The sequence below is a fragment of the Balaenoptera acutorostrata genome, chromosome 3, assembly GCF_949987535.1.
Source record: "Balaenoptera acutorostrata chromosome 3, mBalAcu1.1, whole genome shotgun sequence".
NCBI lineage: Eukaryota > Metazoa > Chordata > Mammalia > Artiodactyla > Balaenopteridae > Balaenoptera > Balaenoptera acutorostrata.
In genome coordinates, this window is record NC_080066.1 from 13,279,999 (window position 1) to 13,298,707 (window position 18,709).

Sequence of the window (18,709 nt, forward strand, 5' to 3'; positions counted from 1 at the left end):
CGGCAGGGAAGGGGTTGGAGACAGGTGGACAGAAATCCCTGCAGAGGGTGCAGCGCACTCGGGGAGGGGCCAGAGCAAAGTCGGTGCTCATTTATTTCCGCGCTCTGCCCTGGAGCATTTGCATATTTCACGTGAAGCTGATACCTTGCGTGCGCGTGTTTTCATTATCTCTTTCTCTTTCAGGGCTCTACAGTGGCTAGGGAAGCAAGTGACAAAGAAAAGGTAAGTGCCCGGTGGCTCTCTCACCTCACTCCCGCGGGCATGCGGTTCTAGCCATTTCCCCTCCACTACAGTGAGAAGCTCTTCACGGGCCTGAGGAACGTTCCCCTCCAGTTCTCTCCCTCAGGTTGGCTGCCCTGTTGGACAGTGAAGTAGTTATTAGTTTGAGGTGTGTGTGAAACATTTCCCATCAACGTGATCTTGAGAAAACAGCCGCCTCTGCTGTCAGCACGCTCCAAACTGGCAGGTACAACCCAGCACCTGAGTCCTAACCCCACTTTATGACTAACAGGCCAGGTGTGACCTTGAGTCAGTTTCTCTGCCTCCCTGAGCCCCAGTTTTCTCACCTGTAAAACAACAGTGTTGAGCTTCAAATTCACCAATAAAATATTGGCTTAATGAGCTTCAAACTCCTTTCCAACTATAAAATGTTAAGATCTAATTAGAGTATTTTTTGTGTGTAAAGACTTAGGGATGGACGAGGAGACTCTTTTTTCTGAGTCACTGGACATTAGGTAATACTTGAACCACATTTTGTTAATTATGCAGGATTATAAACAGATTCAACTGGAATCAGTTTAAGAATTTGGGAGGCAGCTTTCTGTGTGCAAACCTCAACTGCCCCAAATGGGGATTTGCTTACAGGAAAGGCACCTCTATACTCTCAGCTTACTCCTCATCATGTTGAGGTGCCTTTTCTTGACCAAACCATCTGAAAGCTGGGCTCAAGGTTTTTGTTTCTCAATTAAATTATTTAGGATGATATCACTCAGTTTGGGTTTGAATTTTATAGATTTGGAAATCTCCTTTTACTTATTCATCCAGAAGTTTGTGAATGTCTTTATGCTTACTGTCCTAGCTTCAGGGGCTAAAATAATTAACCACACAGACATGTCCTGCAAAGCGATACAGACATTACATAGGAAATGACAGTATCATGTTGTAAGTTCTTTGATAGGAAACACATAGCAAGGGCACCTAAATCTGGCTCGGTGGTCTTCCTGGAAGAGATGATTGGAAACCTGAAGGATGAGTAGGCGTTAGCTAGAGAAGGAGCAGTGTGTGCAGAGGGGGAGCACTTGGTGCTTTCATTGGAGGGTGGGAGGAGGCCACAGAGGTAAGCAGGGCCATCTAGAGTGGCTGTGGAAATAATCCAGAATAGATGGTGGCCCGACCTGGGGTGGTGGAAGAGTATAGAGAGATTTAGGAAGAAGAATCCACAGAACTCAGAGATTGAATATGGGAGGTGAACAGTGCCAGGGAGTGTGTGTGGAGGGAGGGTGACTGCACACTTTCTGGTTTGGACAGTGGGGTAGGTGCTGATTCCACTCATGGAGAAAGGGAGCAGGCGGAGTAGTTAGAGTTGTCAGCACAGCATCAGAACAGAGATGTCCAGTAGGCATGAGAGGCTGCAGAGAGGGCTTCAGCTGGAAAAGGGGGCTTGGGAAACCTGCCAGGAAGGGTGAGTGACCAAAGACAGGGAAGTGTAAATGAGGTCACCTAGGATGAGCCTAACATGAGAAAGGAAACACTCACTCAAGTCCAGGAAGCACGGAGAGTCCCATACAAGATAAACCCAAGGAGGAATACACCAAGACACATGTTAATCAAACTGCCAAAAATTAAAGACAAAGAAAAAATATTAAAAGTATCAAGGGAAAAGCAACAGTTGTTAACATACAAGGGAACTCCCATAAGGTTATCAGCTGATTTTTCGGCAGAAACTCTGCAGGCCAGAAGGAAGTGGCATGATATATTTAAAGTGATGAAAGGGAAAAACCTACAACCAAGAATACTGTGTCCAGCAAGGCTCTCGTTCAAATTTGACAGAGAAATCAAAAGCTTCACAGACAAGCAAAAGCCAAGAGAATTCAGCACCAGCAAACCAGCTTTACAACAAATCCTAAAGGAACTTCTCTAGGCAGAAAATAAAAGGCCACACTAGAAACAAGAAAATTATGAATGGGAAAGCTCACTGGTAAAGGCAAACATGAAATAAAGGTACGGGATCATCTACACACAAATATGATGTCAAAACTAGCAATCATGAGAACAGGAGAGTACAAATGCAGGAAATGCATTGGAAGTTAAGAGACCAGCAACTTAAAACAATCTTGTGTATATATTGACTGCTATACCAAAAACCTCACAGGAACCACAAACCAAAAATCTGCAGTAGATACACACACAAAAAAGAGAAAACAATCCAAACACAACACTAAAGATAGTCATCAAGTCACAAGAGACGTGAACAAAAGGGGAAGGGAAGAAAAAAGACCTGCAAAAACAAATGCAAAACAATTAACAAAATGGCAATAAGAACATACATACCAATAATTACCTTAAATGTAAATGGATTAAATGCTCCAGCCAAGACGTAGACTGGCTGAATACATACAAAAACAAGACCCATATATATGTTGTCTACAAGAGATGCACTTCAGATCTAGGGACACATACAGACAAAGTGAGGGGATGGAAAAAGGTATTTCATGTAAATGGAAATCAAAAGAAAGCTGGAGTAGCAATACTCATATCAGACAAAATACACTTTAAAGACTGTTAAAAGAGACAAAGGACTCTACATAATGATCAAGGGATCAATCCAAGGAGATATAACATTTGTAAATATATATACACCCAACATAGGAGCACCTCAATATAAAAGGCAAATGCTAACAGCCATAAAAGGAGAAACCAACAGTAACACAGTAATAGTGGGGGACACCCACTCTCATCAATGGACAGATCATCCAGACAGAAAATCAATAAGGAAACACAAGCCTTAAATGACACATTAGACCAGGTGCACTTAATTGATATCTACAGAACATTCCATCTGAAAGAACATAATACACTTTCTTCTCAAGTGCACATGGAACATTCTCCAGGATAGGTCACATCTTGGGCCACAAATCAAGCCTTGTAAAACTTAAGAAAACTGAAATCATATCAGGCATCTTTTCCAACCACAACTCTATGAGCTTAGAAATCAGTTACAGGAAAATAACTGTAAAAAATACAGACACGTGGAGGCTGAACAATATGTTACTAAACAACCAATGGATCACTGAAGAAACCAAAGAGGAAATCAGAAAATACCCAGAGACAAATGACAACAAAAACACAACAATCTAAAACCTATGGGATGCAGCAAAAGCAGTTTCTAAGAGGGAAGTTTATACCAATACAATCTTAACCTCAGGAAACAAGAAAAATCTCAAATGAACAACCTAACCTTATACCTAAAGCAACTAGAGAAAGAAGAACAAACAAAACCCAAAGTTAGCAGAAGGAAAGAAATCATAAAGATCAGAGTAGAAATAAATGAAAGAAACAAGAAAACAATAGAAAAGATCAATGAAACTAAAAGCTGGTTCTTTGAAAAGATAAAATTGATAAACCTTTAGAAGAAAAGGGAAAGGGCTCAAATCAATAAAATTAGAAATGAAAAAAAGTTACAAGTGACACCACAGAAATACAAAGGATCATAAGAAATTACTACAAACAACTATATGCCAATAAAAAGAACAACCTAGAAGAAACAGACAAATTCTTGGAAAGGTACAACCTCCAAGACTGAAGGAAGGAGAAATACAAAATATGAACAGACCAATCACAAGTACTGAAATTGAAACAGTGATTTTAAAACTTCCAACAAAGAGAAGTCCAGGGCCAGATGGCTTGACAGGCGAATTCTATCAAACATTTAGAGAAGAGTTAACACCTACCCTTCTGAAACTCTTCCAAAAAATTGCAGAGGAAGGAACACTCAGCTCATTCTATGAGACCACCATCACCCTGATACCAAAACCAGAAAAAAGATGCCACAAGAAAAAGAAAATTACAGGCCAATATCATTGATGAACATAGATGCAAAAATACTCAACAAAATACTAGCAAACCAAATCCAGCAATACATTAAAAGGATCATACATCATGATCAAGTGGGATTTACCCTAGGGATACAAGGATTCTTCAGTATCCACAAATCAATCAGTGTGGTATACCACATTAACAAACTGAAGAATAAAAACCATATGATCATCTCAATAGATGCAGAAAAAGCTTTTGACAAAATTCAACAGCTGTTTATAATAAAAACTCTCCAGAAAGTGGGCATAGAGGGAACTTACCTCAACAGAATAAAGGCCATATATGACAAACCCACAGCTAACATCATTCTCAATGGTGAAAAGCTGAAAGCATTCCCTCTAAGATCAGAAACAAGACAAGGATGTCCACTCTCACCACTATTATTCAACATAGTTTTGGAAGTCCTAGCCACAGCAATCAGAGAAGAAAAAGAAATAAAAGGAATCCAAACTAGAAAAGAAGAAGTAAATCTGTCACTGTTTGCAGATGACATGAAACTATATACAGAAAATCCTAAAGATGCTACCAGAAGACTACTAGAGCTAATCAATGAATTCGGTAAAGTTGCAGGATACAAAAGTAATACATAAATCTCTTGCATTCCTATACACTAACAACAAAAGATCAGAAAGAGAAATTAAGGAAACAATCCCATTTACTGTCACATCAAAAAGAATAAAATACCTAGGAATAAACCTACCTAAGGAGGCAAAAGACCTGTGCTCTGAAAAGTATAAGACACTGATGAAAGAAGCCGAAGATGACACAGATGGAAAGATATACCACGTTCTTGGATTGGAAGAATCAGTATTGTCAAAATGACTATACTACCCAAGGCAATCGACAGATTCAATGCAACCCCTATCAAATTACCAGTGGCATTTTTCACAGAATTGGAACAAAAAATTTTTTAATTTGTATGGAAACACAGAAGACCCCAAACAGCCAAAGCAATCTTGAAAGAACGGAGCTGGAGGAATTGGGCTCCTTGACTTCAGACTATACCACAAAGCTACAGTAATCAAAACAGTATGGTGCTGGCACAAACACAGAAATGTAGATCAATGGAACAGGATAGAAAGCCCAGAAATAAACACACACACCTATGGCCAATTAATCTATGACAAAGGAGGCAAGAATATACAATGGAGAAAAGACAGTCTTTTGAATAAGTGGTGCTGGGAAAACTGGATAGCTACATGTAAAAGAATGAAATTAGAACATTCTCTAACACCATACACAAAAATAAACTCAAAATGGATCAAAGACCTAAATGTTTTGCCTTGTTTTGTGTCCTCAATTGGTTTTTCACTTCAGTTACTTTTTTTTTTTAATTAATTAATTAATTAATTTATTTATTTATTTTTGGCTGTGTTGGGTCTTCGTTTCTGTGCGAGGGCTTTCTCTAGTTGTGGCAAGTGGGGGCCACTCTTCATCGCGCTGCGCAGGCCTCTCACCATCGCGGCCTCTCCCGCTGCGGAGCACAGGCTCCAGACGCGCAGGCTCAGCAACTGTGGCTCACGGGCCCAGCCGCTCCGCGGCACGTGGGATCTTCTCAGGCCAGGGCCCGAACCTGCGTCTCCTGCATTAGCAGGCAGGTTCTCAACCACTGCGCCACCAGGGAAGCCCTTGACTTCAGACTATACCACAAAGCTACAGTAATCAAAACAGTATGGTGCTGGCACAAACACAGAAATGTAGATCAATGGAACAGGATAGAAAGCCCAGAAATAAACACACACACCTATGGCCAATTAATCTATGACAAAGGAGGCAAGAATATACAATGGAGAAAAGACAGTCTTTTGAATAAATGGTGCTGGGAAAACTGGATAGCTACATGTAAAAGAATGAAATTAGAACATTCTCTAACACCATACACAAAAATAAACTCAAAATGGATCAAAGACCTAAATGTAAGGCCGGACACTATAAAACTCTTAGAGGAAAACATAGGCAAAACACTCTGACATAAATTGCAGCAAGATCTTTTTTGATCCACCTCCTAGAATAATGGAAATAAAATAAAAAATAAACAAATGGGACCTAATGAAACTTAAAAGCTTTTGCACAGCAAAGGAAACCATAATCAAAACAAAAAGACAACCCCCAGAATGGGAAAAAATATTTGCAAACAAAGCAGCCGACAAGGGACTAATCTCCAAAATATACAAACAGCTCATGCAGCATTATGTCAAAAAAACAAACAACCCAATAAAAAAATGGGCAGAAGATCTAAATAGACATTTTTCCAATGAAGATATACAGATGGCCAAAAAGCACATGAAAAGATGCTCAACATCACTAATTATCAGAGAAATGCAAATCAAAACTACAATGAGGTATCACTTCACACTGGTCAGAATGGCCATCATCAAAAAGTCTACAAACAATAAATGCTGGAGAGGGTGTGGAGAAAAGGTAACCCTCCTACACTGTTGGTGGGAATGTAAATTGATACAACCACTATGGAGAACAGTATGCAGGTTCCTTTAAAAACTAAAAATAGAACTACCATATGATCCAGCAATCCCACTCCTGGGCATATATTCAGAGAAAACCATAATTTGAAAAGATACATGCACCCCAATGTTCACTGTTGCACTGGTTACAATAGCCAAGACATGGAAGCAACCTAAATGTCCATCAACAGATGAATGGATAAAGATGTGGTACATATATACAATGGAATATTACTCAGCCATGAAAAAGAATGAAACAATGCCATTTGCAGCAACATGGATGGGCCTAGAGGTTATCATACTAAGTGAAGTAAGTCAGAAAGAGAAAAACAAATACCATATGATATCACTCATGTGGAATCTAATTTTTTTAAATGATATAAATGAACTTATTTACAAAACAGAAACACACTCACAGATTTTGAAAACAAACTTATGGTTACCCAAGGGGAAAGGTGAGGGGTGGAGGGATAAATTAGGAGCTTGGGAGTAGCATACATACACACTACTATATGTAAAATAGATAACTAACAAGGACCTACCGTATAGCAGAGGGAACTCAATATTCTATAATAACCTATATGGGAAAAGAATATGAAAAAGAATTAATATATCTATATGTATAACTGAATCGCTATGCTGTACACTTGAAACTAACATGATATTGTAAGTCAACCATACTCCAATAAAATTTTAAAAAATAAATAAAAATTTAAAAAAAGAAGTGAGGCAGAGTAAAAGGAAACGGTGGCTCCTTTGACAGTTTATATTTTTACTGTGCACCAGAGACTCTATTTTCACACTTCCAACCTCTGTGTAAATCACCGTGAAGGCACCAGCTTTGGCCAAAAGCAGCAGAAACGACAGACTGTCAACTTCTGTTTACATGTTGCTATGTAAACATTTTTTCCAGGTGCCAAAGACTCAAGCGGGTGTTTGAGTTTTAGTCCATGAGAAACTCAGAGGCTTAGTATCATTGGGATTTTCTGCTAGGAGAAAATATCTGGGCTGTTTAAAGAACCACACGCTAGCATTGAAAGAAGGCTTTTTCAGCATCATCAAAAGAAGGCAGCCCCGGAGTAAGAGCTGTGGCCCTGATGCTGTGCGCTACTCCACAGGGGTTGCTCTGTTTTTGTTTCGTTCCCAAGTCTCTTGAGACTACTGCTAGTGGCCTTTTTTTCCTGTTCATTTTGATTTCTTCAGGTTCTATCCCCAGGGGCTTGGTCTGCTATGACAATAACAATGCCAAGAAAGACAGTTACAGCCAATGGGGTGATTGCTGCAGAATCCGAAGTCCTAAAACAAGGATACATAGGAAGGAAAGCCACAGTATTTGACGTGGTTCTGATGGCTCATCATCAGGAGCAGAACATTCAGTTACCCGTCTGTCCCTCCCCAGCTCTGCCTCTAGACACTTTCCAGGAACCCAGGGCATTTACCGCAGTTCCACTCCCTGCCTCACCAAAAATGTTTAGCCCTTCATTGGTGTAGGTTTCTGTGAAAAAGACATGAAATTACAGAATGTGTTTAACAGAAACCCACTTTTCTGAGGATGCTGCTAGGATGCTTTTATCGTCTATTGAATGTGTACAAATTGTTCCTCAAAACATCACCCCTGGAAGTGGACTTAGAGACGTCAGAGACAGGAGGTACCTTAAGAGGTCAGAGTCCCGTTTCCCCACCTCACATGTGATCGATTTGACACCCAGAAGCTTACTTTCCCACACTGCATCACACAGTCGGTGGCAGAGGCAAAACCTTACCTTAACTGCGGGTTATTTTTTTTATTGTTAATCTCGATGTACTGGGATTTAAAAGGTAAGTAATAGTAACCAACGTTTGTTGAACGGAATGTATACTATATGCCAAGCCTGTTGTAAATTTTACACAAATTTGCTCATGTCATCCTGACCACCACCTTTAAGGTGGAGGCTGTTATTACTTCCTTTGCGTAAATGAAGTTACTTGACAGACAGGCTGTAACTTGCACCACAGTTTTGACATGACCCAGCCGGGGTTCCAGCCCAGAGCGCACATTTCTAACCTTCTAAAATGTTTGAGAGACTTCTTTCTTTTTTAAAAAATAGAGGATTTATTATCAAAAATTCATATTAACCCCATGAATCATGAAGATGAACAAGGAAACATTTAACTACAATGTTTCATTGACAAAAACATGTAACTCCAAAACAATATGGTACTAAGGCAGTTCATTGAGTCTTGATTTAAAAGTAAAAAAAAAAAAAAAAAAAGTAATGAAATAAATCGTTTGGCCTCATACCATGTTGACAAAAACCACCAATTCATATTTCCTCCATTTGAGAAGTGCAGGTATTTCTGTAAATACAGTCTGTGTCACTGTATCTTACACTATGTAAACATTAGGATTGTCTATGCAGTAGCCCCTAGGAAGAATTCAATGCTTTCTACTTCTTTCTGGGCTTGGGGTTCCTGATAGCTCTTCTTCCAGGAGGAGCAGCTCCAAAGCACCATCCACCTGCCCTTTTAGCTTACTGGCACTCACTGGGCACAGGCAAGAGGAAGTAGCTTGAAGACATGGGATGTGAAAGTAATCAAAACTGGTAATTTTTGGAGACTGTGCCTGCCTTGACAACAGGACATGATGTCTCTCTGATATGGCAGTTTGTTTATAATTTGGCGACAACCAAGGTAACATTTACTAAACTGTAACACATAACAGTAAATGAAATGTATTAATGAAGCTGAACTCTTAAAACCCTTGGGTTTTTAAGTTCAAAAATTTTTCTTTGCTTTCCTTTTTCTGTCAGTTTTCAGGCTTTCTTTCCATGATCAGTTAATATTTTTGACTCTTCCAAAAAGCATGCTGTTCTTTGTCTTCACGAATAAAACCATAAATTATCAAAGCAATCACTGTTCTCTCTAGTTAGAAATAATTGGAGAAGGCTGAAAATATTTATTTTCTACATTTTAGCCTTTTATAAATGAAACCAAATGGTCTGCAAGAATATTTTCATTGCAATCATTGTATAATCATTTTCTACGAAATTGCAAAGAACAATTTTCACAGAGACTCTCCATTGATGTGGCTTAATTAGTAATCTGAATTCTTAGTTTTTCTTTCATTTGCATCATTGTAGCTGTTTTAATTTCACATACTTTTCACTTGTTGATGGTAAGTTTTAAAACTGTCATTTCAGATATTTCATGATATAGGTGCAGAAAGGTCCCCCCCCTACGATTTGAGCTTGACACGTAATTAGTGTGATTTGCATTAGCATAATAATGAAGATAGAACTGAAGGAAATAAAGAAGTTATATTCCAACAATAATGGAATCGCTTTCATGGCAACAAGTATCAGAACATGCATGTACAGATGTCTTGAATTTTTTTTTAAAAAGAGCAGAACGGTGTGTTTTTTTTTTTTTTAAACCGTTGTCAGATTCTGACAGCTGCTATGACTTGTTTTATTCTTTAATTCTTTCCTTTATTAATGGAAGGGCATCTTACATTCATGGCTCCAGCAGTATCGCCCCCTCTAAATGAGACAGAAATGCGAATCTCCCTGGTGGTCCATCTTTTCACAGCTGCACTGCAATTCCAGTGTGACATCAAATTAGTAATTATAGCTAAGCGGACCGCTTTTTACAAATGACAGTCTTAGCATGCTGCCAGCAAGCAAGCTACCCAGCAGGGAATCCGGGCAAGTAAAAGAAAACATAACTGGACTCACTTGATTTCTGGGGGATTTGACCTGACTCTTTAAAGAGTCCATGTTCTTGAGAGGGAGAGAGAGCAAGTCCTGGGGATTTACACAGATATGCATTTTGTTCATCGTTCTATGCAGTTCTTCTCAAAACTCATGTCTGGTTTTATTAAGTAAAGTAAAGCCTGTATAATGGAGTCATTGGGTCACAATAAGAAGATTCCTTTTAACATCTAACCTTCTCCCTGGAACCCGTTTGAAAGAAAACAGCTGCCCTGCAGTTGGCATTTGTATAACTATATTGGCAATAATCACTGTTGACACTTTGATAATGGGCTACAAAAAGCTGCCTGGTCGATTCTTAGGAATTGTGAATTGCACTGGCAATTAAGTGACTGTCACCATCTCTGACATTTTACCTATTACTGACTGAAGGTTCAGGAAAATTCATCATTAATACCCTCACATCAAAAAAAAACAAAACAAAACAATGCTTTCCTAAACCAGTTTTCAGCATTTCTTTTGTGATCTTTAAATTGTAACGAATTATAATTAATTACCACCTCCATCTGGTTCTTTAGGATGAGTTAAAGGCAAGGTAACAAAAGATGGTAAGCTTGGAGCATAAGGTACAAAAACAGCAGTGTGTCCTTCTGGGAATCTTCCTTTGCTCAGTTAAAAAGTGCTTCCTTTTCCGTTGTCAGTGGATGATCAGTTAATGGGAGATTGTCAAGGTTTTTAGGCCCTCAACTCAGCTAATGCTTTAACCTCCTGTAAAATTCATTTCTTCTGTGAATGAAGAAAGATTCATTTCATTTCTTCTGTGAATCATTTCCCTTTGCCAGCCAGTGTTAGACACACCTATCCCGGCGCCCAGAGTGCAGGGGGAAATAGGCCATCCGGGCAGAAGCAGGGCCATCTGCCTCCTGGCCCGGACATGTTTTATAAAAGGGGGTTTGGGGGGGAAAAGCACCAACCAGAGCCCTAGCAAATCTGAGTCCCAGCCCCTGCTCTGGCACTAATGGAAGTTTGGGGTTTGGGGATAAATCATCTGACTTAGTCTTCATTTATTAAAGGATTTCATTGGTCCTCATGCTTTAGTGTTTGCAAGAATCCCTTGTTTCAAATGAGGCTTTCCCTCCCACAGAGGTGCACTTCAGCAGACTTGACAATCACTTAAATCCTGTCTGCTCGAGGCATGGGTTAAGGTGATTGCTATTACTAATGGAAAAAATCGTCTGAACTGTTACGTAAGTTTGCAGATGTCTGAGCAAAGCCTTAAGAACCCTATAATGTAAACCATGGGGGTTATTCTGGGAAGTGGAGTTTTAAAGTTTGATTCCTTTGGACTTTGGTAAGAGTGGCATGTGAAGAAGAAAGATAACATGAAGTAATTCCTGTGAGCATCTCCCAGATGACAGCATTAGTCCTCAGGCCAGACTGGTTTATGGCGGTGTATAAACTCAGTTTCACTGGAATGAACTGAACTCAAATTATCCCAAGCACACAGAAGCAGTGTTGTTAGATGTGGGAATTTTTTTTTTAAGCTGACAACTTACGCAGTTGGTTTCAAAAAGAGTTGGGGCGGAGACACAACTTCCAAAATATAGTATGTGGCTTGAGTTTAAGCCAACCTGCTGCAGATGTATAATAAAACAATAAAATTATGATGTTCACTAGATTAGTATTAAACCAGAAACTATACGATTTAGCAAACTTCTTGCATTTTCAGATTTTGACATTTCTGAGATTATCACCATCAACATCCGTGCAACAGAATCTTCCAATCAGATGGAAACAAATCTATTTTGTAGGGTTTGCACATGGTTTAACTGTCACATCACAGCTCATGGAGGAAAACCAAACTGTCACCATGTCACTTAGACTTAAAGGGCCATTCTGAAAAGTCTGACAGTATTAGAAAAGGAGTAAGTTTCACTTTCTAAATATCAGCTTTTAGGGAAAATAGATAACCAACAGCTGGGTTCCACCAGGCATAACCGTTCTAAATTGTAGAATTATGATAGGGCTTTTCCGGTTTTGTGCTTCTTAGTTGCAGCGCTATTTCTACACGTATGTTGAGGTATATTCTCCTTCTACATTTACACAAAGAGATTCAGAATAAAAATTATGAGACTTTCGTATCCAGATGCTGGTCACAAATGTGTACATTCTCATTGTGGAACTAACTAGTTATTAATGACATGTTGGATCATTTCCCAAGCTGTGAACTTGTGTAGACACTCTGCTTACGTTGTTAAAGGTTATATGTACCTTTTGTGAGAAAACACCTGCTATCTTTGCTACTTCTGTCTGAACTTTACCCATATTCACTAATTTGCCTTTTCATGTAACAAATTTGTGGCTTGGATGTTTTGAGAAGCAGAACTGATTTTATTATAAAATCTTTAACATCTCTTATTACCCCAAAATTGATACCACATATGTGATGTTATTCAAGCAAATTATCTTTAACCTAGCTCCAATGTAAGGATTACCTAAAAAGTCTCCCGCTTACAGAAATATTTCTGGAGTATATCTTCAGCCCCACAGACTCTGATTTTTTTTTTGAATTTTATTTATTGTTTTATACAGCAGGTTCTTATTAGTTATCCATTTTATACATATTAGTGTATACATGTCAATCCCAATCTCCCAATTCATCCCACCACCACCACCACCCCCCTGCCACCTTCCCCCCTTGGTGTCCATACGTTTGTTCTCTACATCTGTATCTCTATTTCTGCCCTGCATACCGGTTCATTTGTACCATTTTTCTAGGTTCCACATATATGCGTTAATATACGATATTTGTTTTTCTCTTTCCCACTTACTTCACTCTGTATTGACAGTCTCTAGATCCACCCACATCTCTATAATGACCCAATTTCATTCCTTTTTATGGCTGAGTAATATTCCATTGTATATATGTATGACATCTTCTTTATCCATTCGTCTGTCAATGGGCATTTAGGTTGCTTCCATGACCTGCCTATTGTAAATAGTGCTGCAGTGAACATTGGGGTGCATGTGTCTTTTTGAATTATGGTTTTCTCTGGGTATATGCTCAGTAGTGGGATTGCTGGGTCATATGGTAATTCTATTTTTAGTTTTTTAAGGAACCTCCATACTGTTCTCCATAGTGGCTGTATCAATTTACATTCCCACCAACAGTGCAAGAGGGTTCCCTTTTCTCCACACCCTCTCCAGCATTTGTTGTTTGTAGATTTTCTGATGATGCCCAGTCTAACTGGTGTGAGGAGGTGATACCTCATTGTAGTTTTGATTTGCATTTCTCTAATGATCAGTGATGTTGAGCAGCTTTTCATGTGCTTCTTGGCCATCTGTGTGTCTTCTTTGGAGAAATGTCTATTTAGGTCTTGTGCCCTTTTTTTTTGTTTAATTTTTATTTATTTATTTTATTTATTTATGGGTGTGTTGGGTCTTCGTTTCTGTGCGAGGGCTTTCTCTAGTTGCGGCAAGTGGGGGCCACTCTTCATCGCTGTGCGCGGGCCTCTCATTATCGCGGCCTCTCTTGTTGCAGAGCACAGGCTCCAGACGCGCAGGCTCAGTAATTGTGGCTCACGGGCCTAGTTGCTCCACGGCATGTGGGATCTTCACAGACCAGGGCTCGAACCCGTGTCCCCTGCATTGGCAAGCAGATTCTCAACCACTGCACCACCAGGGAAGCCCCTGCCCATTTTTTGATTGGGTTGTTTGTTTTTTTAATATTGAGCTACATGAGCTGTTTATATATTTTGGAGATTAATCCTTTGTCCGTTGATTCACTTGCAAATATTTTCTCCCATTCTGAGGGTTGTCTTTTTGTCGTTTGTAGTTTCCTTTGCTATACAAAATCTTTTAAGTTTCATTAGGTCCCATTTGTTTATTTTTGTTTTTATTTCCATGACTCTAGGAGGTGGATCAAAAAAGATCTTGCTGTGATTTATGTCAAAGAGTGTTCTTCCTATGTTTTCCTCTAAGAGTTTTATAGTGTCTGGTCTTACATTTAGTTCTCGAATCCATTTTAACTTTATTTTTGTGTATGGTGTTAGGGAGTGTTGTAATTTCATTCTTTTACATGTAGCTGTCCAGTTTTCCCAGCACCACTAATTGAAGAGACTGTCTTTTCTCCAGTGTATATCCTTGCCTCCTTTGTCATAGATTAGTTGACCATAGGTGTGTGGGTTTATCTCTGGGCTTTCTATCTTGTTCCATTGATCTATGTTTCTGTTTTTGTGCCAGTACCATATTGTCTTGATTACTGTAGCTTTGTAATATAGTCTGAAATCAGGGAGTCTGATTTCTCCAGCTCCATTTTCTTCCCTCAAAACTGCTTTGGCTATTTGGGGTCTTTTGTGTCTCCATACAAATTTTAAGATTTTTTGTTCTAGTTCTGTAAAATATGCCACTGGTAATTTGATAGGGATTGCATTGAATCTGTGGATTGCTTTGGGTAGTATAGTCATTTTCATAATACTGGTTCTTCCAATCCAAGAACATGGTATATCTCTCCATCTGTTGGTCTCATCTTTAATTTCTTTCATCAGTGTCTTATAGTTTTCTGCATACAGGTCTTTTGTCTCCCTAGGTAGGTTTATTCCTAGGTATTTTATTCTTTTTGTTGCAATGGTAAATGGCAGTGTTTCCTTAATTTCTCTTTCAGATTTTTCGTCATTAGCGTATAGGAATGCAAGAGATTTCTGTGCATTAATTTTGTATCCTGCAACTTCACCAAATTCATTGATTAGCTCTAGTAGTTTTCTGGTGGCATCTTTAGGATTTTCTATGTATAGTATCATATCATCTGCAAACAGTGACAGTTTTACTTCTTCTTTTCCCATTTGTATTCCTTTTATTTCCTTTTCTTCCTGATTGCCATGGCTAGGACTTCCAAAACTATGTTGAATAATAGTGGTGAGAGTGGACATCCTTGTCTTGCTCCTGATCTTAGAGGAAATGCTTTCAGTTTTTCACCATTGAGAATGATGTTTGCTGTGGGTTTGTCATATATGGCCTTTATTATGTTGAAGTAGGTTCCCTCTATGCCCACTTTCTGGAGACTTTTTATCATAAATGGGTGTTGAATTTTGTCAAAAGATTTTTCTGCGTTTATTGAGATGATCATATGGTTTTTATTCTTCAATTTGTCAATATGGTGTATCACATTGATTGATTTGCATATATTGAAGAATCCTTGCATCCCTGGGATAAATCCTACTTGCTCATGGTGTATGATCCTTTTAATGTGTTATGGGATTCTGTTTGCTAGTATTTTGTTGAGAATTTTTGCATCTATATTCATCAGTGATATTGGTCTGTAATTTTCTTTTTTTTGTAGTATCTCTGTCTGGTTTTGGTATCAGGGTGATGGTGGCCTCATAGAATTAGTTTGGGAGTGTTCCTTCCTCTGCAATTTTTGGGAGAGTTTGAGAAGGATGGATGTTAGCTCTTCCTAAATGTTTGATAGAATTCACCTGTGAAGCCATCTGGTCCTGGACTTTTGTTTGTTGGAAGATTTTTAATCACAGTTTCAATTTCATTACTTGTGATTGGTCTGTTTATATTTTCTATTTCTTCCTGGTTCAGTCTTGGAAGGTTATATGTTTCTAAGAATTTGTCCATTTCTTCCAGGTTGTCCATTTTAATGGCATAGAGTTGCTTGTAGTAGTCTCTTAGGATGCTTTGTATTTCTGTGGTGTCTGTTGTAACTTCTCCTTTTTCACTACTAATTTTATTGATTTGAGTCCTCTCCCTCTTTTTCTTGATGAGTCTGGCTAAAGGTTTATCAATTTTGTTTATCTTCTCAAAAAACCAGCTTTTAGTTTTATTGATCTTTGCTGTCATTTTCTCTGTTGCTATTTCATTTATTTCTGTTCTGATCTTGATGATTTCTTTCCTTCTACTAACTTTGGGTTTTATTTGTTCATCTTAGTTCCTTTAGGAGTAAGGTTAGATTGTTTATTTGAGATTTTTCTTGTTTCTTGAGGTAGGCTTGTATTGCTATAAACTTCCCTCTTAGAACTGCTTTTGCTGCACCCGTAGGTTTTGGATTGTCGTGTTTTCGTTGTCATTTGTCTCTAGGTATTTTTCTATTTCCTCTTTGATTTCTTCAGTGATCTCTTGGTTATTTAGTAACGTATTGTTTAGCCTCCATGTGTTTGTGTTTTTTAAGTTTTTTCCCGTGTAACTGATTTCTAATCTCATAGAGTTGCGGTCAGAAAAGATGCTTGATATGATTTCAGTTTTCTTAAGTTTACCAAGGCTTGATTTGTGACCCAAGATGTGATCAATCCTGGAGAATGTTCCCTATGCACTTGAGAAGAAAGTGTAATCTGCTGTTTTTGGATGGAATGCCCTATAATTATCAATTAAATCTATCTGGTCTATTGTGTCATTTAAAGCTTCTCTTTCCTTATTAATTTTCTGTCTGGATGATCTGTCCATTGGTGTAAATGAGGTGTTAAAGTCCCCCACTATTATTGTGTTACTGTCAATTTCCTCTTTTATAGCTGTTAGCAGTTGCCTTATATATTGAGGTGCTCCTATGTTGGGTGCATGTATAATTGTTATATCTTCTTGGATTGATCCCTTGATCATTATGTAGTGTCCTTCCTTGTCTCTTGTAACATTATTTTAAAGTCTATTTTATCTGATATGAGTATTGCTACTCCAGCTTTCTTTTGATTTCCATTTGCATAGAATATCTTTTTCCATCCCCTCACTTTCAGTCTGTATGTGTCGCTAGGTCTTAAGTGGGTCTCTTGTAGACAGCATATATATGGGTCTTGTATTTGTATCCATTCAGCGAGCCTGTGTCTTGGTTGGAGCATTTAATCCATTCACGTTTAAGGTAATTATCGATATGTGTGTTCCTATGACCATTTTCTTAATTGTTTTGGGTTTGTTTTTGTAGCTCCTTTTCTTCTCTTGTGTTTCCCACTTAGAGAAGTTCCTTTAGCATTTGTTGCAGAGCTGGTTTGGTGGTGCTGAATTCTCTTAGCTTTTGCTTGTCTGTAAAGCTTTTGATTTCTCCATCGAATCTGAATGAGATCTTTGCCAGGTAGAGTAATCTTGGTTGTAGGTTCTTCCCATTCATCACTTTAAACATATCATGCCACTCCCTTCTGGCTTGTAGAGTTTCTGCTAGAAATCAGCTGTTAACCTTATGGGAGTTCCCTTGTATGTTATTTGCCATTTTTCCCTTGCTGCTTTCAATAATTGTCTTTGTCTTTAGTTTTTGTCAATTTGATTACTATGTGTCTTGGTGTGTTTCTCCTTGGGTTTATCCTGCCTGGGACTCTCTGTGCTTCCTGGACTTCGGTGGCTATTTTCTTTCCCATGTTAGGGAAGTTTTAGACTTTAATCTCTTCAAATATTTTCTTGGGTCCTTTCTCTCTCTCTTCTCCTTCTGGGACCCCTATAATTTGAATGTTTGTGCATTTAATATTGTCCCAGAGGTCTCTTAGGCTGTCTTCATTTCTTTTCATTCTTTTTTCTTTATTCTGTTCCACAGTAGTGAATTCCACCATTCTGTCTTCCAGTTCACTTATCCATTCTTCTGCCTCAGTTATTCTGCTATTGATTCCTTCTAGTGTATTTTTCATTTCAGTTATTGTATTGTTCATCTCTGTTTGTTTGTTCTTTAATTCTTCTAGGTCTTTGTTAAACATTTCTTGCATCTTCTCGATCTTTGCCTCCATTCTTTTTCCGAGGTCCTGGATCATCTTCACTATCATTCTGAATTCTTTTTCTGGAAGGTTGCCTATCTCCACTTAATTTAGTTGTTTTTCTGGGGTTTTATCTTGTTCCTTCATTTGGTACAAAGTCCTCTGCCTTTTCATTTTGTCTTATCTTTCTGTGAATGTGGTTTTCCTTTCATAGCCTGCAAAACTGTAGTTCTTCTTGCTTCTGCTGTCTTCCCTCTGGTGGATGAGGCTATCTAAGAGGCTTGTGCAAGCTTCCTGTTGGGAGGGACTGGTGGCGGGTAGAGCTGGATGTTGCTCTGGTGGGCAGAGCTCAGTAAAACTTTACTCCACTTGTCTGCTGATGGGTGGGGCTGGTTTCCCTCCCTGCTGGTTGTTTGGCCTGAGGCCACCCAGCACTGTAGCCTACCCGTCTCTTTGGTGGGGCTAATGGTGGATTCTGGGAAGGCTCACAGCAAGGAGTACTTCCCAGAACTTCTGCTGCCAGTGTCCTTGTCCCCATGGTGAGACACAGCCACCCTCCGCCTCTGCAGGAGACCCTCCAACACTAGCAGGTAGGTCTGGTTCAGTCTCCTATGGGGTCACTGCTCCTTCCCCTGCGTCCCAGTGCGCACACTACTTTGTGTGTGCCCTCCAAGAGTGGAGTATCTGTTTCCCCCAGTCCTTTTAAAGTCCTGCAATCAAATCCCACTAGCCTTCAAAGTCTGATTCTTTAGCAATTCCTCCTCCCATTGCCGGACCCCCAGGTTGGGAAGCCTGA

The 18,709-nt window shown here is 39.0% G+C and overlaps 1 protein-coding gene across 1 annotated transcript in view; it reads left to right on the top strand.

The window, feature by feature from the left end:
• The window catches only part of PIP4K2A (phosphatidylinositol-5-phosphate 4-kinase type 2 alpha), a 177,578-nt gene that overhangs the window by 137,534 nt on the left and 21,335 nt on the right, over window positions 1-18,709 (top strand). The window contains exon 6 of the mRNA XM_007189879.2: window positions 184-222. Within this exon, the coding sequence (XP_007189941.1) occupies window positions 184-222 (39 nt within the window). The remainder of the gene's footprint in view (window positions 1-183; window positions 223-18,709) is intronic.